Source organism: Diospyros lotus, chromosome 4, assembly GCF_014633365.1.
Source record: "Diospyros lotus cultivar Yz01 chromosome 4, ASM1463336v1, whole genome shotgun sequence".
Taxonomy (NCBI): domain Eukaryota; kingdom Viridiplantae; phylum Streptophyta; class Magnoliopsida; order Ericales; family Ebenaceae; genus Diospyros; species Diospyros lotus.
The window spans coordinates 821,165-848,884 of NC_068341.1; the positions used below are offsets into that span (position 1 = coordinate 821,165).

General features: G+C 32.1%; 1 protein-coding gene across 1 annotated transcript; it reads left to right on the top strand.

The window, feature by feature from the left end:
• The first annotated feature begins 22,942 nt into the window (after positions 1-22,942).
• LOC127799098 (uncharacterized) lies at positions 22,943-27,720 on the top strand. Its single transcript, XM_052332832.1, has 5 exons — positions 22,943-24,471; positions 24,862-25,110; positions 25,558-26,189; positions 26,322-27,106; positions 27,242-27,720. Exons 1-5 carry the CDS (start codon positions 22,963-22,965, stop codon positions 27,718-27,720), a joined length of 3,654 nt encoding a protein of 1,217 aa, XP_052188792.1. The 5' UTR covers positions 22,943-22,962.

Here is a 27,720-nt window from a genome sequence, read left to right on the forward strand (position 1 = left end):
CACCTATAAATGACACCTGTCCAATAAAGTCCCTTCTCCCCATAAAATACTAAGAGAAATAAGTTATTGAACCACACTACCACCACTACTATATGCGTATGCTTTTTGTTCAAGAGTCTTGTATCTAGATATAATCATCAAAAGATGAGTGCTCATGTTTCAACTGTTGATACTTCAAGAACTAACGTGCCAGAGTTACCTCGTGAAGTAGCAAACTTTTTCCTCCTAGCATTAGGGGAGATCGTTTCTTGCAATGTCGTTCGAGAAACCCAATGGTAATTGAGGACATAAGGGAGTAATTTACTTATTGAAAACTAATTATTAAATGCCATTGCCATATAGCAAATACAGTATAGCCGTATGTGTTGCTTTTTTTTTTTTATTATTTTGTTTAATTGTCGAGTGCCATTAATAAAGCAAATGAAACAGCTAAACAAAAAAATAAATAAATAAATAAAAGACCGAGGGAAATGTTAATTATACATACATATATATATATATCCTGCCAGCTAGTTTCTCAGTTGAAGTTTGGGTAAATTACACAAAAGATTACTAAATTTTAGTGTGTTTTTAATTTTGATCACTAAACTTTAATTCTTTTCAATGTGATGACAGAAGTTTAAAAAATTTTATAATGTGATCACATATAAAATTTTAAAAAATTCATTGAAAAATTTTATATGTGACCACATTACAAAATTTTTCGGCCACTCTATAGCAGGAGTGGGTGACGAGGTGCTGATGTGACAAATAATAAAAATATTATGCAATAACAACCAATCAAAATGTGCCACGTGGCACTGATGAGTTTGATAGGTTTGACACGTGACATGTTCTGATTGGTTATCATTGCACAATAATTTTTATTGTTTGCCACATCAGCTCTACGTCACCCACTCCGGCTATAGAGTGGTCAAAAAATCTTATATGTGACCACATTACAATTTTTTTTTAAATTTTTGTGACCACATTTAAAAAAAATTAATGTTTAATGACTAAAATGAAAAAGACACCAAAGTTAGTGATCTTTAGTGTAATTTACCCGCTGAAGTATACACCTTAGTTAATATTACCTAATATGGGCTAGAAAGTCGACACCACCATGCAACGACACTTTATAGGACTAAAAGAATAGTATGAATGAATCGAGTTGCAATCGGATGATAGAAACAAAATAGTATGAATGAATCAAATTACATGAGTTGCATTCGGATGGGTCCTCACCACATTAGTATAGATTTATAAATATATATTCGGATAAGACTATTCTGGGCAATTTTAACATCATTTGGTAATCAAGGCATAACTTTTTCGTTTGAGATCTAATTGAGATGATTCAAGATGCTACAGAATGACAAGAAAATTACTTGCAACTTTTATGTTTTGAGAGATTATAGATTTATCAAGGTCAAAATCGGGCTTGAAGTTTCTGCTATTGTGATCTAGCTATCCGGATATGGTGCCTTGGGCATTCAAATTAGGTGGACTTTGGGGGGTTATTCGGATATGAAAAGTGTTTATTCCGATATGGTTATCATTAGAGATGTCAAAAGGGCAGGATGGCCCGCAAGTCGCTCGACCCAGCCCGGGGCCCACGGCCTGGCCCGGCCTAAAGCCCCAGCATGGCCAGACCCATGGCCCACTAGGCCCAGCCTATTGGGACCTTATTGGTCGGGCCCATGAGGCTCTTATGGGCCCAGCCGGTTAGGCCCTATGGTTAACAGAAAATCATTTATTAAAACATTTCTATATTTTTTTTGTAAATGCATTATTATTACTTGGAATGTTGAATTGTGAAAAATAAGTTCATAAAACTAGTAAACCTGTGTTATTTTTTATTGATATTGGATGCTAAAAAATTTATATTTCGCAATATATGTAAATAATAACCATCAATATATTTAAAATTTTCAAGCTAAAAGTTTTATATATTTAAGTTATAAATAAACATTATACTTTTTATATGTGCATTATTTTTTATATCAATTCACAAAAAAATTTATAAGGCATATAGAATTTTGAAATATAAAATGATAAAATAATATTTACAACTTAAGATAGAAAATTGTTTAAAAAGGAAAAAAAGAAAAAAAATTAGTTTTTATATATGCATTAATTTGATATTTATATATACATTATTTTTTTTCTTAAAAAAAAAAAGCTGGGCTATGTCGGCCCGGCTTATCGGGGCCTGTGAGTCAGGCCCAACGAGCCCGCCCCTCTAGGCCTTGTGGGCTAAGGGTCCGGCCCGACCCTTTAGCCCCCACGGGCTGGCCCGGCCCCCTTATTGGGGGGGGCCATGGGCTGGGCCCTACCCATGGCAAAAAAGGTCAGACCGGGCCCTACCCTTTTAGTAAATGGGCTGGCCCAGTCTGTTTAAAAACCCCGTGGGTAGACCCTTTTGACATCTCTTGCTGTCATTGAGTGTGGCATTCAAACGGGTTTGGTATATATTTGGATAAGTTTTTATATATATATATGTATATTCGAATGGCTTAAGGGCATTCGGATATGAACACTGAAATAACTTACGCAGATACAGAAATAACCAAAGATTTGTGTCTTCTTCTACCAATAAAACGCCATTCACTGAATAATTTGGGGGTGAATAAACTGCCCTTTTGAAACAACAAAGAGACCCATCGATCGACATCTGCTACCTACAAAATAAATATATAGAAGCGTACACAGACATAGAGGAAATGATATATACATACAACAAGTGTCGAACAGAGGAACAATGGTGGAGTTCGCACAACCTGGAAAGAAAGGTGTAAGAAGAACTTGCTTGAAGAGATGTCCCAATGGAAGAGAAAATAGCTGAGACTCTTCCAATGAAACTCCAATCACCAACAGAAAAAAATTTGGGAGAGGAAAAATTAAGAACACATAGGACGTGAAGACGAAGAGAAATGAAACAGTGGGATGAAAAAGAGAGGGTACGACACTGAAATAGGAGATTTGCACACAATGCCAATAGAGGAAAGGTTAACGAAAAAAGAGAGTGCATACAGATCTGCACGCCAACTCCAACAATTACCCAAAATGCACTTCCCCTCATATCATAGACAAGAATATCCAAGAACTCTATTGACAAATACTACCTTAATTTATTTTCTTTTTCATTTTCTTACTACACCACCAAATTCCATTATTTTCAACTTATTTATCACCATGGGCCCAAACCATAAGGGTTTGAACCAGTCTACTTGAGAGAATTCAAATGGTTCATCTTTGCCTTCAACGCTAGCATTGCTATTGTGTTGCTTGAGCTTGACTGGTCGTGAACTGGTGCCAAAAGCCACATCAAAGACAACATGAAAAGATGACTTAGTTGGGGGTTCCCCATTTTCTTGAGAAAATTAGCAAGAAATGGTGGGAAAATTGTCGACAATGACACTAAGGTTGTTTCAAATCAAGCAAACGATGTCGTTTTAGAATTCTAAATAGGTTAGCTTAATGAGTTAGTATTAAGACACATCAACTTGCTAGCTCATCTTGTTGCTAGTATTGTGTACCCTACTATTAGATTTAGATGACATTTAGTGAACTTGTTTTTAATGCATTAATTGTATTTTTGTATATATCAATAAAATGCAAGATTTTTTTTCATTCATATTTTCTCTAATTAATTATATGAATGAGCCCCTAGATATTTTGTGTAATAATCTTATTCTCAAGGTATTGAGATTGTGTGACAGAATTCTTTGACAACAAGACTTCTTAAATTATTCTTACTCCTTAGATTCTTTGGATGTGGATTCCGATTAATCAAGTATGAACTAACACAGGAGTTATTTTCTAATTCGATATGGGGATATCAATAAGTGGTCATTGGGGAATGATTAGCCAAATGTGATACCAACGACCAACCATACGACATGGTGGATAATGGTCAAATCATCAGGTTGCGATGGTGTATTGATCTTTAGACTTAAACAGACATGGTTGTTTTGTGTATTGGTGTGCGAGATTTGTTGATGAGTTAAATCATCCAATTGAGAGGTGAGAACGTTCATCTATGTGGTTCCATATTACTGATACATGGAGACAAATGTTGAGAATATGATATATCGATTTCGTTGGTATTTAATGGGGTGAATGTTTTATGTAATCTATTATTAATACAATATGATAGTCTCTGGCTAAAATAGATTGAAAGATAAGAAATGTGTTTCGGAGGTGTCATTTAGTTACATTAATGAGGTTTGACACATAGTTATCGAGCTTATGAGTTTGTCACTCCATGACTCTCATTTAGTTGAAAACGTTAGATGCTAGAAGGATTATAGTATATAATAATAATAAATTGTATAGGTTTATTTGAAGTGAGACTTCATTACCACCTGTATTATCTTGAAATTTTTCTAGGCGCTATTAAGAAACTCTTGATCGGTGTTAGGATTTGAAAACGTTTTGGTGATGGGTCAGAGGGTTAATTAGTATCAAAAGAGATTTTAATATTATTTAATTATTAATGGATAGTGAATTTAGAAAGTCACATATCATGTAATGTTACATTTTGTATCAATATTATTTGCCCGAAATATCTCTAGAAATGATTAGTTAACATTGGCCCCACAACTGCCAATAATTAAAGTTTAATTATTGAGAATAATTAAATGCATAGTATATAGTTGATTACATAATAAAATCACTTATTGGTTGCATAATAAAATTAAATATTAATTGCATAGCATAAAAAAGGGCTGGGCGAACGTGAGAGAATTAAAATTAGTGAGGAAGAAGAAATAATTGAGAGAGAGAGAGAGAGAGAGAGATTAAATTGATATTACAAGCTTTTGTCTTTACTCCATTTTCTACTTTCGGGTTACTTATTCTTCTTCTTCTGTTAAATTTATATTACGAGCTTTTGTCTTTACTCCATTTTCTATTTTCTAGTTACATATTCTTCTTCTTCTTCTTCTTCTTCTTCTTCTTTTGTTTTGTCTGTAATTTCATTGCTACTATAAATTATACGCATAAAGGTTATGTGTATAATTTTCAGAGGCAAACACTAGTAATACATGAAATTTCTGTGTTTAGTATAGAAAAATGTGACCAAAACGGTATCATTCGGCGTATTAAGTGTGGATAAACCAGGACCTTTATAACATGAGGTGGACATCGTCTCAGTACATAAATTATTTATGTACCTCAACCTTACATCAAATTGCATGTATGAATTTTTGTATATTCATTTGATGAATATGCATATTGTTTAAATTCCTAATCTAGTGTTTGATGTGTATATTATATTCTACTATATATATATGATACACAATAAAAAATTTATTTTTGCCTCTAATATTGTATTAGTAATTACATTCGCTTGCCATATATATTAGCAGAGACAAATGTTAGAACAAGTTAGAATATAATTACAATCAATCTAAATGTATTAAGTATCAATTAAAAGAATTATTAAAATATAATCAAATTAAAAATTAATAAAAAAAATTCAAGATAAATCAAGTCAGTAGGCCTGTAGCATGATGGTATACCTCTTTGGATGTGTTTTTATTATTTTCAAACCCAGCTTTTAAACGTGTTGAATAAAACAAAAACGTAATCAAGCCTTCACCTTGAGAGGATTGATTTGTCTTTGACTAATTCAGAACCATAGATTTTAGGACCGTGGATTAAACATTTTTTTTAAGGATGATGAAGTATTAATAAATATATATTTTTTAAATAAATATATTTATTATTTTTTATATTAAAATAATTTTATTAATTAATTAAGTTAATTTAAGATATAATAAAATTATTTTAATGTTAAAAGCTAAATGTAGTAAATATATTTTTATTTAAAAATAAAATACATTTATTCATGTCATGCTTAACTGTTGAGACTGTAGTTAATAATTTGTCCATTTTTATACTCATAGTCAGTAATTATATATGGATTGTAGACTATTATATATTTAATAAATTTATTTATGGTACATAAACAAAAGATAAGGGCTGCATATTCTAATTAATAATAAAAAATATTCATAATTAATGACCCTTAATTAAATTAGGGTAATATTAATCATTATCTTTAGGTATAATAATTATATCTTATTTTTAGATAAAACATAATAATATGAAGTTGGGAAATTAAACAATATGGCAAAAGTTGAAGATTAAATATTCCAAGGCCATAAACCGAGTGGCTACTCTTCATGTGGCTACACAGCGGCAAATAAATTGAAAAACGTGAAACTTAAAACAATTAAATTGTTGGTAGGGCAATCAGTAATTGAAATAAATCAATTAATTAATTAGAGATTGAATTGGAAACAACAATTGAAGTGGAGGCGAGCTGGAGATTTAATTGGAGGCAGCTTGGCCAACGCACAACAGCCACACCACTTTGCCAAAACATAATTGAATGGCCACTCGATCGGTTAATCTTCCATCTCCCATTGAGAGGTCATTCAATTAAGCGAGAGACCATTAACAGTTCTAATTCCACAATGACTTTGAAACAATTGACATGAAATATTTATTCTTTGTCAAAAATTTTATTATAGACGCCATTCATAAAAAATAAATGTCATTTATAATAATTTTAGTTTCAATCAAATTAGAGATAATTAAAATAAATATTATTTAAAAAGAATATTAATCTCATATTAATTAGGATTACTCTATATTTCTTTATAAATAAGAGGCCTGTTTCTTCATTCATGTATGCTGATTCTAATACTCAAACTTAATTTTTGCACTAAAACACTCAAAAATTAAGTTAAGTATCGAAAAGTTTATATGGGAATAATCTCTTGTGCCTCTCACTATTTGTTTGTTTTGACAGATTTCCCAATTCTTCAAAACCATTCAATTTTTCAAGGGCACTCAATTCTCAAGGACACTTGATTTTCAAGGACCTCTCGATTTTTTGAGATCTCTCAATTATTTTAAGCCTTATATTCATCAGCAAACAACCAGTCACCGATATTAACAAATCATCTCTTAAGGCAACCTTATTATTTGTCACAAGACCTCTTGATTATTTTGGACCTTCTGATTATTTCGAGTTACCCGATCATCCTTGCACGCAGACATCAAGTTTATTTTTTTCACGTTATAAATCTATTATTATATTTTAACAATAACAATAATTAATGACTAATACATAGTCTTTTGTAAGAGAAGGGGTGCTAATTGGACTCTAATACAATGTTTAGATTACCTAATAAACTAATATATATATATATATATATATATATAAAACAAGAAGAATGATATGTATTGATTCTTTAATTATAATTAACATCACCCATAAAGTAATTATGCAAGATTTTTGTAACGCCTCGTTTTCCCACAACGAGTGTTAACTCGAGATTTAGGGAAATTTTTTTTTTTCAACATCGAACACATAACATAAGTATCGAATACTAGTTCTTGACACTCTCCATTGACTTTTTGGATGTCGTTTATTGCAATTTGATAATACGACCTAATTGGCAGTTGTATTTTTGCAGTACCGAAAACTGTTCCCGATCTCATTTCTTTCATCACTAAAAATCATAATTTTAATTGCTCGTCGATACTATACTATTTTCCTTGGCTATCTAGGGTCCGAGGTACTCCCTCTGATTAATTCGGTCGTCCAAAGCTGTGATAGTGTGCCCTATAGTCTTATTTTTCCCAAAATTCCAATTATGCCCTTTATCAAACATCATTTTTATCCTCAAAATTATTCTCGAGTGTTACAATTTTCCCCTTGAAGTTATTATTTAATCTTCACCAAAAAATATTTTACTTTCAAGTATGGTGGATTTATTACATGTCACTGATTCTCTTTTAAAAATTTAAATATTAAGTTGGCCTATTTTTTATTTATATAAAGTATTAGATTATTTAAAGCTTAAGTTTTATTTGATGGCAAAATGGCATATGAATCAAATGGAATTAATTAATTAACAATTTAGGCTAACTTTGTGATGGCTGAGACGTCAAATTGAAGATGAATGATTGCATGATTGACATAACTCATTAACATTTTCCTTCAAGTTATATTTAAAAAAAGAATTAGTGAGCCATAATTCATATGTCCCTTACATGCATTTTTTGGGATTTTAAAATGCTTAATATTTATTATTTAAAGATAAAAAATTTAATATATAAATTTAAAGTTAAGAGAGATTAATGATTTATTTTAAGTAAATTATAAAAATGATATATAAAATTTACGAGTAAAATTAAAAGTCTAATGAAGAAAATAATATTATTCGAAGAAAATAATAAGGCCTAATCCTCGAATGACACATGTCGTCTTAATTAACCACAGGCCGCCCTACCCTAGGACTCTTATGCTTATTGTCATGGTGTGCCACAAACCGACAATATAGATAATATATGTTCCGTCTTTGACCATATGGCCATGGGGTGCGAGAGTGATCCTAATGTTAACGTGGGTGGATTCAGCTCGATTATAATATTTGCTAAGTAAAATATAAGATAAAAAAAATAAATATAAAATTATTTTAAATAAAAATATTTTTATTATACTTGTTAAATTTATTTGAATACATATTAAAAAAAATTACCTAATTTTTTATTTAAAATTACTCAGATAAATTAATCTCTCTCCTATAGACAAATTCATCTAGAACCTTACAAATAAAAAATAATAATCTATATAATTATCGATATATTTTTAAAAAATTAACAATCAGTCTAATATAAATTTTGAAATAATTGTTAACCTTATTTTGATAATTCCATATCTTAGTTCAGAAAGTATTCAAATCTTAATACTTTCCGAATCAAGATATGAAATAGTTAAGATAAATTTGTAAAACATTTCAAAATTCTTATAAGATTTTTTGTTAAATTTTTTAGAATATATTAAGAATTGCATTTGTAATATCTCGAAATTTGAAAATAAATAATAATTATTTAAACCGGTGTTTGAGGACATTAATGAATATTTGGGAATTTAAGATGAAGTATTTATTTATGTGGTTTTGAGGAAAATAAAGAATTAAAGGTAATTAATTAAATTATTTAGTTGATAATTATTAAGTATTGTATTTGTGGTGATTATTGAATATTTGTGGGTTAAAAGAAAATATTAATTTATTTGGGTATTTGGAGATTTAAGAAAAATATTTATTTATGTAATTTTGAGGCAATAGGAAATTTAGGTATTTAATTCAATTACTTGGGAGTATTTATGGAAATAAGGAAATAATGATTTAATTTGTATTTTGGTGATTATTAAGTGCTTAAAGAAAATAATTATTTATTGGGGAGTATTTAGGAAAATAATAAAATAAATTAATTTAGTGATTTTTGAAAATTGTGGGGTGAAAGTGAAATAAGAAGGAATTGGAGTTTGAGGGTGTGTGTGTAATTAAAGGAAACTGTGGGGGTTCAAATGTGATTTGCGGAAGTGGTTACGGTTCATTATAAAATTAATGGGCCGCGTATAATAAGCAAAAGAAGTGGCCAGCCCAGCTAGTCGCGTGCGCGGGTGCAAAGGCAGGGGTCGTGGGATCGAAACCGCCTGGTGCATGCGTGTAGGAGGAGTTTTAGCTGATTTTTCAGCCAAAACCTTGCCCAAAACGACGTCGTTTTGGGTAAAGCGGTGGCAGCCGCGCCACGAGGCGCGCTGTGGGGCGCCCAATTGAAGCCTCCGTTTTACTTCTTTTTAAGGCCAATTTCGGCCATTTTTGAAGCAGAAATTAGCAACGAAAATGGAGAAGAATAACAGCAGGTAGGGGGGCCAATTTTTGGGAGAAAATTGAAGATTAAATGAGGTTTAATCGCGTTTTAATTAACCAAGTATGTAGAGAATTATGTATTAAACATTCTGTACGGTTAGAATTTCGTTTTGGGTTCAATTTTGTTAATTTTGGGAGTTATTCTATTTTACAGCGTGTATTATTTTGGTGGCATTTAAGCGTAAAACGCTGTAAACGACTAGATACAGGCAAGCTCCTTCTACCCTTACGATCTCCTTCCATTTTTTGAATTTTACGCCTTCCCTTAATTTGTTTCGGTGTCACGTATTAATTATATAAATTGAGGATATCATTAGTGTGATTTAATTTAAAATAAATATGAGATTTATTGGGATTTTATTTGCGGTGCGCCTACGTAGGATTTTAAATGGTTAAATTATTTATATTACACGGTTAGATTTAATTAATGCGAGCCATGGTTTTAATAATCGTTATTAAACGTTTTACTTCGCAGCGGGAGTGCAAGAAAAGCAAGAAACGGTCGTGTAAAGGCAAGCTCCCAACCCTCTCTTCCTGTTCTTTAATTCCTGTGAAAGACCCCGTGATTTCTCGTATTTTATCACCTCCCTTATTTTAATTCGGCACCTAGCCTTATTTATTGAATTATTATTCATTTATTTTAATTTAAATTAAATCCAAGACTTCTAGAATTTTATTCGTTGTGAGCCTATGAGGGTTTGTACCATCCCTATTTCTTCCGGAATGATGCCGAATATAACTTAGGGACTAGGTTCCTAGACATGTGGATTTATTTTCAGTTTTCTTGGGTTTAATTATGGCTCGATTAGAGCTATCTAGCAGTGGGGCAGGAGTTAGCTGTTTGGTGACGTTGGGGTAGACTATTGTATGGCCCTAATGTGGACCGTCGGGTGGACACTCTTAGTCACTGGCTATCGACCGGTGCCGGGCACTGCTGACTAGTTCTGCCAGTATATGAATTACTGCACGATTAGATTCATTATATTACTGTTCATGATTTGATATGCACATGGGTACGAGTTGCATGTTGGGATATTTATTTATTGAGTATGCTTGGACACGGACATTCTAACTTGGTCAGGTTGCATCCAGCATGGGTATATGCATCGCGTGTGGTTTACTATCTGGGCGGAGCATGGCCTGATGCCTGGATGTATGGCACCAGTGTATCACATTGATGCTCACTACGCCATTGCATTTCTAAGGTGTCATTTAGTTACATTAATGAGGTTTGACATATAGTTACAGAGTTTGTGAGTTTGTCACTCTATGGCTCTTACTCAATTGGGACGTTAGGTGATGGAATGATTATAGTACACAGTAATCGTCAATTGTAATAGGTTTATTTGAAGTGAGACTTCACTGTCACCTATATTATCCTGAAATTTTTCTAGGTGCTATTTAGAAACTCTTGATCGTTGTTAGGCTTTGAAGAAGTTTGGGTGATGGATCAAACGGTTAGTTGGTACCAAAAGAGGTTTCATTATTATCTGATTGCTAACATATAGTGAATCTAAAAAGTCACACACCATATAATGTTGTGTCTGGTATCAACATCGTCTGCCCGAAATATCTCTAGAAATGATTGGTCAACATTGGCCCCGCAGCTACCAATAATTAAAGTTTAGTTATTGAGAATAATTAAATGCATAGTGCATAGTTTATTACATAGTAAAATCACTTATTGGTTGTATAGTAAAATTAATTATTGGTTGCATAGTATAAAAGAAGGTTGCGCGGACGTGAGAGAGAATTAGAATTAGTGAGGAAGAAGAAATAATTGAGAGAGAAAGATTAAATAGAAATCGCAAGCTTTTGTCTTTACTCTCTTTTCTACTTTCTAGTTATTTCTTCTTTTTCTGTCTCTGTAATTTCATTGTTACTATAAATTATACGCATGTATAATTTTGAGACGAGACACTAGTGATATGCGGAACTTTTGTGTCTAGCATAGGAAAATGTGACCAAAACGGTATCATTCGACGTACTAAGTGTGGATAGACTAGGATCTCCATAGCGTGAAGTAGACATAGTCTTAGTACATAAATTGTTTATGTACCTCAACCTTACATCAAACTACATATATGAATTTATTTATATTCATTTGATGAATATGCGTGTTATTTAAATACCTAATCTAATGTTTGGCATGTGCGTTATATTCTACTGTATGTATCTGATACATGAAAAAAAATTTATTTTTACCCCTACCATTGTACTAGTAATTACCTTCGCTTGCCACATTAGCAGAGACAAATGTTAGAGCAAATTAGAATATAATTACAATCAATTTAAATGTAGAAGAAAAATAATTTTTAGTGACGAAATTAATCCATCAGTAATTAACAACAGAATAGAGACATATTCTATCGCTAATATTTTAAAATATTTTTTTCATTCAACAACGGAATTAGTGATAGAAAGACCTATCACTAAATTTAGCGACGAAAACCCCATCATTAAATAATATTAATATTTTTAATAAATTCAAACTTTAGTGATAAAAAATATCTGTCGTTAAAAAATAAAAAAAATTAAATTAAAAATTTAAAACTTAGCGAGGGAACAAAATCTGTCTCTAAAAAATAAAAAATATTAAATTCAAAATTCAAAACTTTAGCGGCGAAAAATATCTATCACTAAAAAAGAAAAAAATTAAATTAAAAATTCAAAACTTTAGCAATGAAAAATATTCATAGCTAAAAAAGAAAAAAATTAAATTAAAAATTTAATATTTAGTGAAGGAACAAAATTCGTCACTAAAAAATAAAAATAAATTAAATTTAAAATTCAAAATTTAGTGACAGAACAAAATATCTTTCTAAAAAATAAAAAAAAATTATATTCAAAATTTAAAATTTAACAACGGGAAAAAATTTGTCTCTAAAACTTAAAAAAAATTAAATTAAAAATTTAAAACTTAGCTAAGGAAAAAAATTCGTCCCTAAAAAAAAATTAAAAATTCAATCCATACTAACAAAGAAATAAATTAAATTAAAAATTTAATATTTAGTAACAGAATAAAATTCATTGCTAAAAGATAAAAATAAATTAAATTCAATATTCAAAATTTTAGTGACGAAACAAATCCGTGGCTAAAAAAAATTAAATTAAAAATTTAATATTAAGCGACGAAAAAAATTTGGTGCTAAAAAATATAAAAAATCAAATTAAGAATTTAATATTTTTCGATAGAATAGATCCGTCGCTAAAAACAAAAAAAAATTAAATTAAAAAAATATAATTTCACACTTAAAAAATTAAAAAAATTAAATTAAATAGACTTTATATTTAATGTGAAATTCATACTTTAATTTTATATTTTAGCAACTAAATTTATATTTTTGACTTAATTTAACTAACCTAACTAAGAAAATACTATTTAATTATTAATAATTACAAATTATTAATTTATGAAATTAAAAATTATTAACTTCTATTTGAATTGAAAAATTAATAATTTATCAAATTAATAATTTATGATAATTTCTGAATTTACAAAATTAATAATTTATGAAATTGCAAATTATAATCAAAATAAGAACATAATTTTTCATTGCTAATATAATATTTTATAAAATTCTACTTGAATTAATAACGAAATAAAATTAAAATTGATATTCATTTTCCTCTACTAACATTAATATTAAAATTAATATTCATTAAATGAATTTGAGAAATTTTGAAGTGTAAATATAATTCTGAAAAGTTTAGAAAAAAATACTAGAAATATATTTTATACACATCAATAAATAAGGAGACTTTTAGATTGACTGGCTCATGCGCGGTATTTGGTCATGAGTTTGTTGCTAAATCGCTAATTTTAATGATAGAAAAAATTTCATTGTTAATTTCGTCGCTAAATTTAATTCGTCGCTAAATATCATCACTAAAATTTAGCGATGGAACCTGTTCGTCACTAAATGATTTAGCAACGAAAATCTAACATTTAGCGATGGAATTTTTAGTCATTAAATACTAAATTTGTTATTGTTGTTTAAAAATTAATAAAAAATTCAAGATAAATCAAGTCATCAGGCCTGTAGCATGATGGTATACCTCTTTGGATGTGTTTTTATTATTTTCAAACCCAGCTTTTAAACGTGTTGAATAAAACAAAAACGTAGTCAAGCGTTCACATTGAGAGGATTGATTTGTCTTTGACTAATTCAGAACCATAGCTTTTAGGACCATGGATTAAACATTTTTTTTAAGGATGATGAAGTATTAATAAATATATATTTTTAAAATAAATATATTTATTATTTTTTATATTAAAATAATTTTATTAATTAATTAAATTAATTTAAGATATAATAAAATTATTTTAATGTTAAAAGCTAAATGTAGTAAATATATTTTTATTTAAAAATAAAATACATTTATTCATGTCATGCTTAACTGTTGAGACTATAGTTAATAATTGATCCATTTTTATACTCTTAGTCAGTAATTATGGATTGTAGACTATTATATATTTAATAAATTTATTTATGGTACATACACAAAAGATAAGGGCTGCATATTCTAATTAACAATAAAGAATATTCATAATTAATGACCCTTAAATAAATTAGGGTAATATTAATCATTATCTTTAGGTATAATAATTATATCACATATTTATTATATCACGCCTTCAATTACACGATCACTCTTATTGATTAGTGAAATGTTACTAAATATAATAATTTATCATCAATTAATAAAAAGAATTTGTAACTGATATGTCCTGCAAATAATAAATAATTCGAATATGAAACGAACTTAAGTGGTAAATCCAAATCAAAATTTATGAATCGGCATTTAGTTCAAATGCATGTCTAAATAGATCCAAACTTACAAATTAAGAGCAAAAAAATCAAATTAATTGGAAAAGTTAGAAGGAAAAATTAAGCAATGAATGAGAGGAAAAGCCGCATAGCAATTAAATAATATGAAGTTGGGAAATTAAACAATATGGCAAAAGTTGAAGATTAAATATTCCTAGGCCATACACCGAGTGGCCCTCTTCATGTGGCCACTCGGCCGGCAAATAAATTGAAACGTGAAACTTAAAACAATTAAATTATTGGTAGGGCAATCAGTAATTGAAATAAATCAATTAAATAATTAGTGATTGAATTGGAGGCAGCTTGGCCCACGCACAACAGCCACACCACTTGGCCAAAACATAATTGAAAGGCCAATCTTCCATCTCCCATTGAGAGGCCAATTAATTAAGCGAGAGACCATTAAGAGTTCTAATTCCACAATGACTTTGAAAAAATTGAGATGAAATATCATTCAACAGAAATTTTATCATAAATATCATTCATAAAAGATAAATATCATTTATAATAATTTTAGTTTCAATCAAATTAAAGATAATCAAGATAAACATTATTTAGAAAGAATCTTAATCCCATATTAATTAGGATTATTTCATATTTCTCTATAAATAAGAGGTCCGTCGTCTCTTCATTAATGTATGCTGATTCTGATACTGATCAAACTTAATTTTTGCACTAAAGCACTCGAAAACTGACTTAAGCATCGAAAAGTTTGTGTGGAAATAATCTCTTGCCCCTTTCACTATTTGTTTGTTTTAATAGATTTCTCAGTTCTCTAAAGCCATTCGATTTTTCAAAGACACTCAATTCTCAAGGACACTTGGTTTTGAAGGACCTCTCATTTTTTGAGGCAGCTTGGCCCACGCACAACAGCCACACCACTTGGCCAAAACATAATTGAATGGCCAATCTTCCATCTCCCATTGAGAGGCCATTCAATTAATCGACAAACCATTAAGAGTTCTAATTCCACAATGACTTTGAAACAATTGAGATGAACTATCATTCATCAGAAATTTTATTATAAACATCATTCATAAAAGATAAATGTCATTCATAACAATTTTAGTTTCAATAAAATTAAAGATAATCAAGATAAGCATTATTTAGAAAGAATCTTAATCCCATATTTCTCTATAAATAAGAGGTCCGTCTCTTCATTCATGTATGCTGACTCTGATAGTCAAACTTAATTTTTGCACTAAAGCACTCGAAAACTAACTTAAGTATCGAAAAGTTTGTGTGGGAATAATCTCTCGCACCTTTCACTATTTGTTTGTTTTAATAGATTTCTCAATTCTCCTAGGCCATTCGATTTTTCAAAGGCACTCAATTCTCAAGGACACTTGGTTCTTAAGGACCTCTCGATTTTTTGAGGCAGATTGGCCCACGCACAATAGCCACACCACTTGGCCAAAACATAATTGAATGGCCAATCTTCCATCTCCCATTGAGAGGTCATTATTAAGCGACAAACCATTAAGAGTTCTAATTCCACAATGACTTTGAAACAATTGAGATGAAATATCATTCATCAGAAAATTTTATTATAAACATCATTCATAAAAGATAAATGTCATTCATAATAATTTTAGTTTCAATCAAATTAAAGATAATCAAGATAAGCATTATTTAGAAAGAATCTTAATCCCATATTAATTAGGATTACTCCATATTTCTCTATAAATAAGAGGTCCGTCTCTTCATTCATGTATGTTGACTCTGATAGTCAAACTTAATTTTTGCACTAAAGCACTCGAAAACTGACTTAAGCATCGAAAAGTTTGTGTGGGAATAATCTCTCGCGCCTTTCACTATTTATTTGTTTTAATAGATTTCTTAGTTTTCCAAATCCATTCGATTTTTCAAAGACACTCAATTCTCAAGGACACTTGGTTCTTAAGGACCTCTCAATTTTTTGAGGCAGCTTGGCCCACGCACAACAACCACACCACTTGGCCAAAACATAATTGAATGGCCAATCTTCCATCTCCCATTGAGAGGTCATTCAATTAAGCGACAAACTATTAAGAGTTCTAATTCCACAATGACTTTGAAACAATTGAGATGAAATATCATTCATCAGAAATTTTATTATAAACATCATTCATAAAAGATAAATGTCATTCATAATAATTTTAGTTTTAATCAAATTAAAGATAATCAAGATAAGCATTATTTAGAAAGAATCTTAATCCCATATTAATTAGAATTATTCCATATTTCTCTATAAATAAGAGATCAGTCTTTTCATTCATGTATGCTGACTCTGATAGTCAAACTTAATTTTTGCACTAAAGCACTCGAAAACTGACTTAAGTATCGAAAAGTTTGTGTGGGAATAATCTCTCGCGCCTCTCACTATTTGTTTGTTTTAATAGATCTCCCGATTTTCCAAGACCATTCGATTTTTCAAGGGCACTCGATTCTTAAGGACACTTGGTTCTTAAGGACCTCTCGATTTGTTGAGACCTTTACGTTATTTGGGGCCTCTTGATTATTTGAGATCTCTTGATTATTTTAGACCTTCTGTTCATCAGCAAGCAACCACTCACCAATATTAACAAATCATCTCTTAAGGCCACCTTATTATTTGTCACGAGACCTCTTGATTATTTCGAGTCACCTAATCATCCTTGCACGCAAACATCAAGTTTATTTTTTCCACGTTATAAATTCATTGTTATATTTTGACAATAATAATAATTAAAAATAATGACCAATACATAGACTTTTCTAAGAGAAGGGGTACTAATTGGACTCTAATACAATGTTTAGATTACCAAATAAACTAATATACATACATACATATATATATGTATAACAAGAAGAATTATATGTATTGATTATTTAATTATAATTAACATCACCCATAAAGTAATTATGCAAAATTTTCCCCTTAAAGTTATTATTTAATCTTCACCAAAAAATATTTTACTTTCAAGTATGGTGGATTTATTACATGTCATTGATTCTCTTTTAAAAATTTAAATATTAAGTTGGCCTATCTTTTAATTATATAAAATATTAGATTATTTAAAGCTTAAGTTTTATTTGATGGAAAATGGCATATGAATCAAATGGAATTAATTAATTAACAATTTAGGCTAACTTTGTGATGGCTAAGACGTCAAATTGAAGATGAATGATTGCATGATTGACATAACTCATTACCATTTTCCTTGGAAGTTATATCTAAAAAAAGAATTAGTGAGCCATAATTAATATGTCCCTTAAATGCATTTTTTGGGATTTTAAAATGCTTAATATTTATTATTTAAAGATGAAAAATTTAATATATAAATTTAAAGTTAAGAGAGATAAATGATTTATTTTAAATAAATTAGAAAAATAATATATGAAATTTACCAGTAAAATTAAAAGTCTAATGAAGAAAATAATATTGTTCAATCCTCCAATGACACGTCTTGTCAAATTACCACATGCCACCCTACCCTAGGACTCTTATGCTTATTGTTATGGTGTGCCACAAAACGACAATATATGTTCTGTCTTTAACCATATGGCCATGGGGTGTCAGAGTATGGCAACTGATATGTCATTCACCATCAGACAACATAACAGTTATCTAACTGAGAGAGAGGAGTGGACCTTACATATGTGGAGCCCACGTCATATGCATGGCCCATCCCCCTTTTTCTTAGTCGGACAACTGCTATGTTGCTCGACGATAGACAACATATATAGCAATGCCCGTGAGAGTATTGCTGTAATGTTGAAATGATTGTTAATCTTATTTTTTTATAATTTTATATTTTAATTCAGAAAATATTTCAATTTTAATACTTTTTTAAATAAATATATGAAATAATTAAGATGAGTTTATGAAATATTTTAAAATTTTTATAAGATTTTTTGTTAAAATATCCTTATTCTCAAAAAATCAATACGTAATACTAATATTTACAAAAAAAAATTCTTATTTACACAAAAAAATAATATTTAATATATACTAATATTTAATATTTATTTAAATTAACAAATAATACTCATTTGTTGTGATAGATGAGTTATAACAACAACTTAGCAAGGCGAAAATGAAGCAAGTGCCGATGATAGGTGAAATGGATTGCAATGGATACAATGGCTATCTCAAACAACACAAAAATCATAAAGAAGAACATGAAAGAAGAATAAAAGGAAATAGACATGACAAAAGATAAAAAAATAAAGAAAAGAAGATGAACATATGAGAGAAAAGAGAGGGTGAAAGTTTTTTATAAGGGGGACATGAGTTATTTTTTTATCTGAAAAAATTATAAATTTATTTATTAAATTTTAGATAAAAAATTATGTAATTTTTTAAATAAATTATTAAATAAATTTAATAAATAAAATAAAAATATTTTTATTTTAAATACTTTTTATATATCATTTTTTAATTAACAAATACTATATTAGTGAGTGATGGGGACATTTTCAAATTTCAACTCCTTTAGGAGAGCTATTAGGCATGTCAGGTCCCACATGACCTATATATGTATATAATTATACCTTCCAATATATGTATATAATTTTTTTTGCTCGTACTCGTCACTACTACTAGTACGATGAGGACAATAACATAACAAACAAACAAAACAGAGCAATAGTTTCACAAGATGCATTGCATTAAGTCCCGGGCTGGCAATAGTGTCACGTGCCATCTTGTGCTTAGATGGCTATAAATAAAGCCCCACCTCTCCATGCAGAACTACTACAAAGACTAGTACGCAGTGCTATACTATATATTTTTATAAAGTTTTGGCAAACCCCAATATTATATATTATTATTACACACACATATATATATATTTTATAAAATTTGATTGAAATACTATATATTTTTATTTATGTTGCTCGCTATCGTCAAATCCACTCGTCAAAGTTTTGACAAACCCCAATGTTTGATTGTCAGATTTGGCGATCCATCTTAGCCAAGTCACCCTCGCTATCTTTCTCCTGCAATGACCATCTCAACGTCGGTGCAAGTTGATTTGCCGTTAGAAAAGGCTAGCCATGTAGCATATATCCATAGATTAAAGCTCCAAGCGATCATTAGGAAGAGAAAATTAGTTGGAGAAGACAACCAACAGACACGACAGTGGCGACGACTAGCTAGCAAATCAGGCTACGATGATGACTAGCAGATGCGACAGTGGTGATGGCAAACAAATCCATCAGCTAGCTAGATTGTTTGGCGACATCAACGACGGGTATGGGTGTGCAGAGATTCGGTTAAACCGAACTAACCGAATCGAACCGATCAGTTCGGTTCGGTTAGTTTAGAATCGGTTATCGATTCGGTTAAGGTGGGGGAAAATTTTAGTTTATAAAAATCGGTTCAGTTTTACTGGTTCGGTTTACTCGGTTAACCGAACTGACCGTTAATCAAAACGACGTCATTTTACGCAAAAAATTGAGTCTGAACAGAGAAGAATATCGCGTGGAGAACAAGGGGGGCTACGCACGCATCCATTTAGACCATTCCAATCCATTGTACGAGAAAGAGAGAGAGAGAGAGGGAAACCGAAACCTTATCATTGTCATAGCTTCCAACCGTCGTCGTCGATTCCTTCCGTCGCAGCATCGTCTGAGGTGAGGTGAGTTCCTGTTCGTCAGTGGCTTTGTTTCTTTGATTCTTTGAGCGTTCGAGCCCTAATCCATCCTAATCGAAACTAAGAGAAAGAGAAGCCCTATATACTGTTTGTCGATTTGTCGTTGTCGGTTAGGTCCTTGACTCATTTCGTTCTACTCCTAGCCCTAACCGAAACCTTAAACATAAATCATAATCGATTAGACCCAGACCACACCTAGTCACTGACGATCGACCCACACAGCCACACCTTCGACCAACACAGAGGTTAGGTTAGTTTCGAATTTTCGTTAGGTTAGGGTTTTGGATTTTTTAAATTTTTTGGACTTTTAGTTACTGGTTTGGGGGTTTTTTGTTTGTTGTTGTTGCCATTATTTTCCTCATTTCTTGTTGACTTCTTGTTGTTGCCATTCTTTGTTATGTTGGGATTCATTACTTGTTCATTTTCAAATATCTCAGGTTGTATAAGGAAATGAGGCTGTTGAACTTGATGTTTTTTTTTGCAAAATTCCAGGCATGTATTTTTTATCCCAACATTATTTAGTTGTGTAATGTGGTAGAAGTGGATTCCATGTTGAATTAGTTGCTTTATAATAAAGGAAAAAATTATAAACCAAACACATTTTCATTTTCAAATAATGAGTAGAAGTGGACAGAATGGGATACCCTGTCCCATTCTGTCCCTTAATTTTTCTTTTAAATTACAGCCCCTTAATTTTTCAGTATTCATTTTCATATAATTAGTAGAAGTGGATAGAATTAGGAGGGTGATAGAATTTTAATTGCAGCGCCTTAATTTTTCTTTTAAATTACAAGATTGTAAGTTAATCATAAGAAGACATTTTAACTCATTGTTTTAATATATATTAAATATTAATTACAATTGTATTAATTTTACATGGCTAGAGAAGAAGACACCAGTCACGCCACAAACATCCTTAGTAGAGATGCAACATCACTAGGAAAGGCAAAGAGAAAAACAATAAGAGTTAGGTCAGATGTGTGGGATCATTTTACTAAGTTTACAAATGCAGAGGGTCAGATAAAAGGGAGTTGCAACTATTGTTTTAGGGAGTTCCATTGTGATCCAAAAAAAAAATGGGACTACGTGATGAGAATCATCACGAAGAACAAGCTGACTCAAATCATTCAAGTGACCCATTGCATGTTCCAGTAGGGCCAATTACAAGGGCAAGAGCTAAAAGACTTAAAGAAGCTTTGAATGGGCTGGTTCTAGATATGTGGGCCAATCAAAATTATCAAGATTCTGACCTAAAAAGCAAGCAAGACGTCATCAACATTATATGGGCTCAAGAGGGAGCTGTTGAGAGTCTTTTGAGCCAGAATACTATTAAATGAAGAGCTTGGGCCATAATGGACACTTGGGCTGACTCATTGGGGCTTGTACTTTATTATTTTGGGCTGCACATGTTGTTTTAAATCTTAGCCACATGGGTGCACGAAAATTTAATCTTGAAAACCCAATCTGACTTTTCATATTTTCAAGCATCTTTAATACTTTGAGTTTCTAGGCTAATTAAGTTAGAGATTTAATATTTTGTGGGAAATCAGATTTGAATATTTCCTAGGCTAGTAATTATGGTCTTTTGTATTTTCCTAAGTGTTTACTCTCTCTATAAATTGTACTCTCCCAACAATTGAAAATCAATTAATGAAGGAGTGATTTACTTTTCTGGAATTCCAGATTTGAGAGGTGCTCTTCTCTTGGGTTCTTTTATGAACTAACCGACTTATCAAGGCTTGATCAACCTTGTGGCGTCTTCAACATTCGGGGTCCTTGTTCTTTCGTGTCCAAGGGTTTCGTGTGGATCATCCAAATCTGTGTTTAGCGTTCTTGGGGTGCGTATATCTTGCATTGGTTGTGGGTTCATAGGATCAAATCCTTTTGGGTTTGCACCATCTTGGTATCAGAGCTTCGGCCTAAACTCAGGTTATATCTTTGTGTCTTTTAGCCTCATTTTCGTGTTCCCTTGTTCCTTGTGTTTGTTCATGTGCTTTTATTTCTGAACGTAACTCTCTTTGTGTCTGTTCATCTTCTCTTTGAATCTGGACGTCACTTTCTTTGTGCCTTTGCTTCAACACGTTATACTTCGAGTTTTTGGACTTGTAATATGTCATTTTCATAGTTCAGAATCTCATCTTTCTGGTCGTTTTGAAAACACATCAATCGGAGCTTTGTAGAGAAAGTTATAAACGTTTCTACCAAACGTGTTTTCAGCACTCACCAGAATTGTCCCAACTTGATTAGTGTCCTATCTTTTGGTCAATTTTTTTTTAAAAAAAAAAAAAAGAAAAGAAAAGAAAAGAGAAATAAACAAAAAAAAAAAAAAAGGGTTGTGCTGATTTGTGTTTGATATCCAAATTTCTATTCTACAAATTGTTGATCTTAAAAGCTCCTGATTCATTATTGCATTCCTCATCTTTTCCAAGTGTCAAATTGTTCTTAAAAGTTGTTGATCCACTTCCACCTTTCTCATTGTTGCATTTCTATTTTTTTCTTGATCTACTATCACATTTCTCATTGTCTCCAAGTGTTGAATTCACTATACAAGTGTTGGAATTGCCTTTGATTGAGTTGACCAGTTCTCTAAAGATCCAATAGAGAAGACTAAGAGTGGAAAAAAGGAAAGAGTGTGAAAGATCATCATTGAGAAAAAGCCTATCAAGAGTGAAACACAAGGGAAGAGTGACATCTATTGTTGTGAGGATTTTTTTTACAGCTTTGCAAATGTCTAACAAAGAGGAACCATCAAGTGTTGGGGGTACACCAAACATGGATTTTGTTGTCAATGCTATGCAAAAACAGTTTGAGCGCTTCAATATGGTTTTTGGGGAAATAAGGGATAGGATGGATAGACAAGATGCAATGATTGCAAACTTGCAAAGGGGGGAACCTAATAGAAATCCTAATTTTAGACGACCTCTTGGGCATGGGTATGAAGAGTTTGAATCTGGAAATGAAGCAAGAAGTGAGAATGAGGAAGATTATGAGTCTGAAATTGAGATGGGAAGAAATAGACGTAGAAGAGTAAGGCATGAGCGAGGTCATGGGAGAAATGCTACAAGACAAAGGAATAGGGAAGATGGGAACCTTGGTAACATTAAAATGAAGATACCTTCTTTCCAAGGTAGAAATGACCCTGAAGCTTATTTGGAGTGGGAAAAGAAGATAGAGATGATTTTTGAGTGCCATAATTATTCTGAAGCAAAAAAGGTGAAATTGGCAGTAATAGAGTTCACTGATTATGCAATCATTTGGTGGGATCAATTGGTTTTGAGTAGAAGAAGAAATGGTGAGAGGCCTGTAGCAACTTGGGGAGAAATGAAGACTCTCATGAGGAGGCGATTTATTCCTAACCATTACTTTAGAGACCTCTATCAAAAATTGCAGACCCTTATGCAAGGCTCTAAGAGTGTGGAGGAGTATTATAAAGAAATAGAGGTGGCTATGATAAGGGCTAATGTGACAGAAGATAGGGAGGCTACAATGGCTCGTTTCTTGAATGGATTAAATAGAGAGATAGCTAATATAGTGGAGTTGCAGCATTATGTGGAGTTGGAAGACATGTTGCATGTGGCAATAAAAGTAGAAAGGCAACTCAAGCGCAAGGGAGCCTCAAAATTCAATTCTGGTTCTAGTAGTTCCTTTGTGAAACAAAACTGGAAGAAAGAAGACAAGACTAATTCCAAGGGGGTTTCCAAAGGCAAGGATGAAGCTTCAACTAAAGGCAAAGGTAAAACTGATTCCCAAACTTCTAGAAACAGGGATATTAAATGCTTCAAGTGTTTGGGTACAGGTCATATAGCCTCTCAATGCCCCAACAAGAGAGTCATGATTGTGAAAAATAATGAAGTGGTAACTGATGGTGAAAGTGATGAATCCATGCCTTCACTTGAAGATGCTAGTGATGATGGGGTTGAATATGCAGTAGAAGGAGAAGCACTTGTGGTTAGAAGAGCTTTGAATTCTCAAGTCAAGGAAGATGACATGGAGCAACAAAGGGAGAACATTTTTCATACTCGCTGCCTCATACACAATAAGGTTTGCAGCTTGATCATTGATGGGGGGAGTTGTACGAATGTTGCAAGTACTACATTGGTTGAGAAATTGAACTTGTCCATCATTAAACACTCCAGACCGTACAAGTTACAGTGGTTGAATGAATGTGGAGAGGTTAAAGTTACGCAGCAAGTCCTTGTTTCATTCTCAATTGGCAAGTATAGTGATGAGGTGTTATGTGATGTAGTTCCAATGCATGCCAGTCATATACTTTTGGGCAGACCATGGGAATTTGATAGAAGGGCTACTAAGGATAGGTATACAAATAGATACTCATTCATGATGAACAACAGACCCGTTACACTTGTATCATTGACTCCTAAGCAAGTTTATGAAGATCAAGTCAAGATGCAAAAAGAGAAAGAAAAAAAAAAGAATGAATTGAAAAATGAGGGAGAGAATTCAAAAAGAAAAGAAAGTGGAAATGAGAGAAAAATTGAGAGCTCAAAAAAAGGAATTCCAAAGAAAAAAGAAAAAGAGGAGAGAAAAGTGAGTTTTTATGCAAAAAAGAGCGAAGTGAGGAGTGCCTTGCTTGCTAGACAGCATTTGCTTGTGCTTGTCTACAAAGAGACTTGTTTGAACACTAACACTCTTAACTTACCTCTTCCTAGTGTTGTTGAATCTTTGTTACAGGAATTTGAAGATGTATTCCCTGAAGATATTCCTCCTGGCTTACCACCCATTAGAGGAATTGAACATCAAATTGACTTCATTCCTGGAGCAACAATTCCCAACCATCCAACTTATAGAAGCAATCCTGAAGAAACCAAAGAACTTCAAAGGCAAGTTCAGGAGCTCATGGAAAAGGGGTATGTAAGAGAAAGTTTGAGTCCTTGTGCTGTTCCAGTTCTTCTTGTTCCTAAGAAAGATGGATCATGGAGAATGTGCATTGATTGTAGGGCTATGAATAACATCACGGTAAAGTATCGCCATCCCATTCCTAGACTAGATGATATGCTAGATGAATTGCAAGGATCTAGTATTTTCTCTAAAATTGACTTGAAATCTGGATACCATCAAATTAGGATGAGGGAAGGGGATGAGTGGAAAACTGCATTCAAAACAAAACATGGGCTTTATGAGTGGTTAGTCATGCCATTTGGACTCACAAATGCACCAAGCACTTTCATGAGACTAATGAATCATGTATTGCGTGCATTCATTGGAAAATTTGTTGTGGTTTATTTTGATGATATCTTGATATACAGTAAAAATCTTGAAAAGCATATGAGTCATTTGCATTGTGTCCTTGATGTGTTGAGAAAGGAAAAATTGTATGCTAACTCGAAAAAGTGTTGTTTTTGCATGGAAAAGATTGTTTTCCTTGGTTTTGTTGTAAGTACACAAGGGGTAGAAGTTGATGAAGAAAAGGTAAGGGCTATAAAAGACTGGCCAACACCTACAAACATCACTGAGGTGAGAAGCTTTCATGGCTTAGCTAGTTTTTATAGACGCTTTGTAAAGGATTTTAGCACAATTGCTGCACCACTCACTGAGGTCATTAAGAAATCTGTTGGATTTAAATGGGAAAAGGCACAAGATCATGCATTTCATGTTCTTAAAGAAAAGTTGTGTTCTGCACCTGTGTTGGCATTACCTGACTTTCACAAAACTTTTGAGATTGAATGTGATGCCTCAGGAATTGGTATAGGAGCTGTTTTGATGCAGGAAGGAAGACCTATTGCTTATTTTAGCGAGAAGTTAAGTGGCGCTGCTTTGAATTATCCCACATATGACAAGGAACTCTATGCACTTAAGAGAGCATTAGAGACTTGGCAACACTACCTTTGGCCTAAGCAATTTGTCGTTCACACTGATCACCAATCTTTGAAGCACATAAAGAGTCAAGGAAAGTTGAACAAGAGACATGCACGATGGCTGGAATTCATTGAACCATTTCCCTATGTCATCAAATACAAGCAAGGAAAGGAGAATGTTGTTGCAGATGCATTGTCTAGAAGGTATGTTCTTCTTACTTCTCTAGATGCAAGATTGCTTGGATTTGAACATATCAAAGAGTTGTATGCAAATGATGTTGATTTTGCTAATGTGTTTCTTGCTTGTGAGAAAAATGCAATTGGTAAGTTTTATAGAGTTGAGGGATACTTGTTTAAAGAAAATAAGCTTTGTGTGCCTCAATGTTCTATACGAGAATTGCTTGTTAGGGAAGCTCATGGGCGAGGTCTAATGGGACATTTTGGTGAAAAAAAGACCTTAGATGTGTTGCATGAACATTTCTTTTGGCCAAAAATGAAACGAGACGTAAAAAGGATTTGTGATAAATGCATAACATGTAGGAAGGCAAAATCCAAAGTCTTACCACATGGTTTGTATAAACCTTTGCCTGTACCAAATGAACCTTGGGTAGACATTTCTATGGACTTTGTTTTGGGGCTACCTAGGTCAAGGAGGGGAATGGATTCCATTTTCGTGGTTGTTGATAGGTTTTCTAAGATGGCACATTTCATTCCATGCCATAAAACTGATGATGCCACTCATGTTGCTGATTTGTTCTTTAAAGAAATTGTGAGACTTCACGGAGTTCCCAAAAGCATTGTGTCGGATAGGGATACAAAGTTTCTTAGTTACTTTTGGAAAGTTTTGTGGGGAAAGATAGGTACTAAATTGTTGTTTTCTACTGCTTATCATCCACAAACTGATGGGAAAACTGAAGTTGTTAAAAGAACTTTAACTCAATTGCTCAGAACCGTTATTCAAAAGAATTTGAAAAATTGGGAAGATTGCTTGCCATTCATTGAATTTGCTTATAATAGGAGTGTTCATTCGTCTACAAAATATTCTCCTTTTGAAATAGTGTATGGTTTCAATCCACTAACTCCTTTGGATTTGTTACCATTGCCTGTTAATGAGAAAGCAAGTCTTGATGGAAAAAAGAAAGCTGAAATGGTGAGGCAAATGCATGAACGTGTCAAGCAACAAATTGAGAAGAAAAATGAGCAATATGCATCCAAGGCCAACAAAGGAAGAAGGCGTGTTATTTTTGAACCTGGAGATTGGGTGTGGGTGCATATGCGCAAAGAAAGGTTTCCAGCTCAACGGAAGTCTAAATTGGCTCCTAGAGGAGATGGTCCATTCCAAGTTCTTGAGAGGATCAATGACAATGCCTACAAGATAGATTTACCTGGTAAGTATAATATCAGTGCTACCTTTAATGTTTCTGATCTATCTCCATTTGATGCAGGTGAAAATTCGAGGACGAATCCTTTTGAGGAGAGAGGGAATGATGAGAATCATCACGAAGAACAAGCTGACTCAAATCATTCAAGTGACCCATTGCATGTTCCAGTAGGGCCAATTACAAGGGCAAGAGCTAAAAGACTTAAAGAAGCTTTGAATGGGCTGGTTCTAGATATGTGGGCCAATCAAAATTATCAAGATTCTGACCTAAAAAGCAAGCAAGACGTCATCAACATTATATGGGCTCAAGAGGGAGCTGTTGAGAGTCTTTTGAGCCAGAATATTATTAAATGA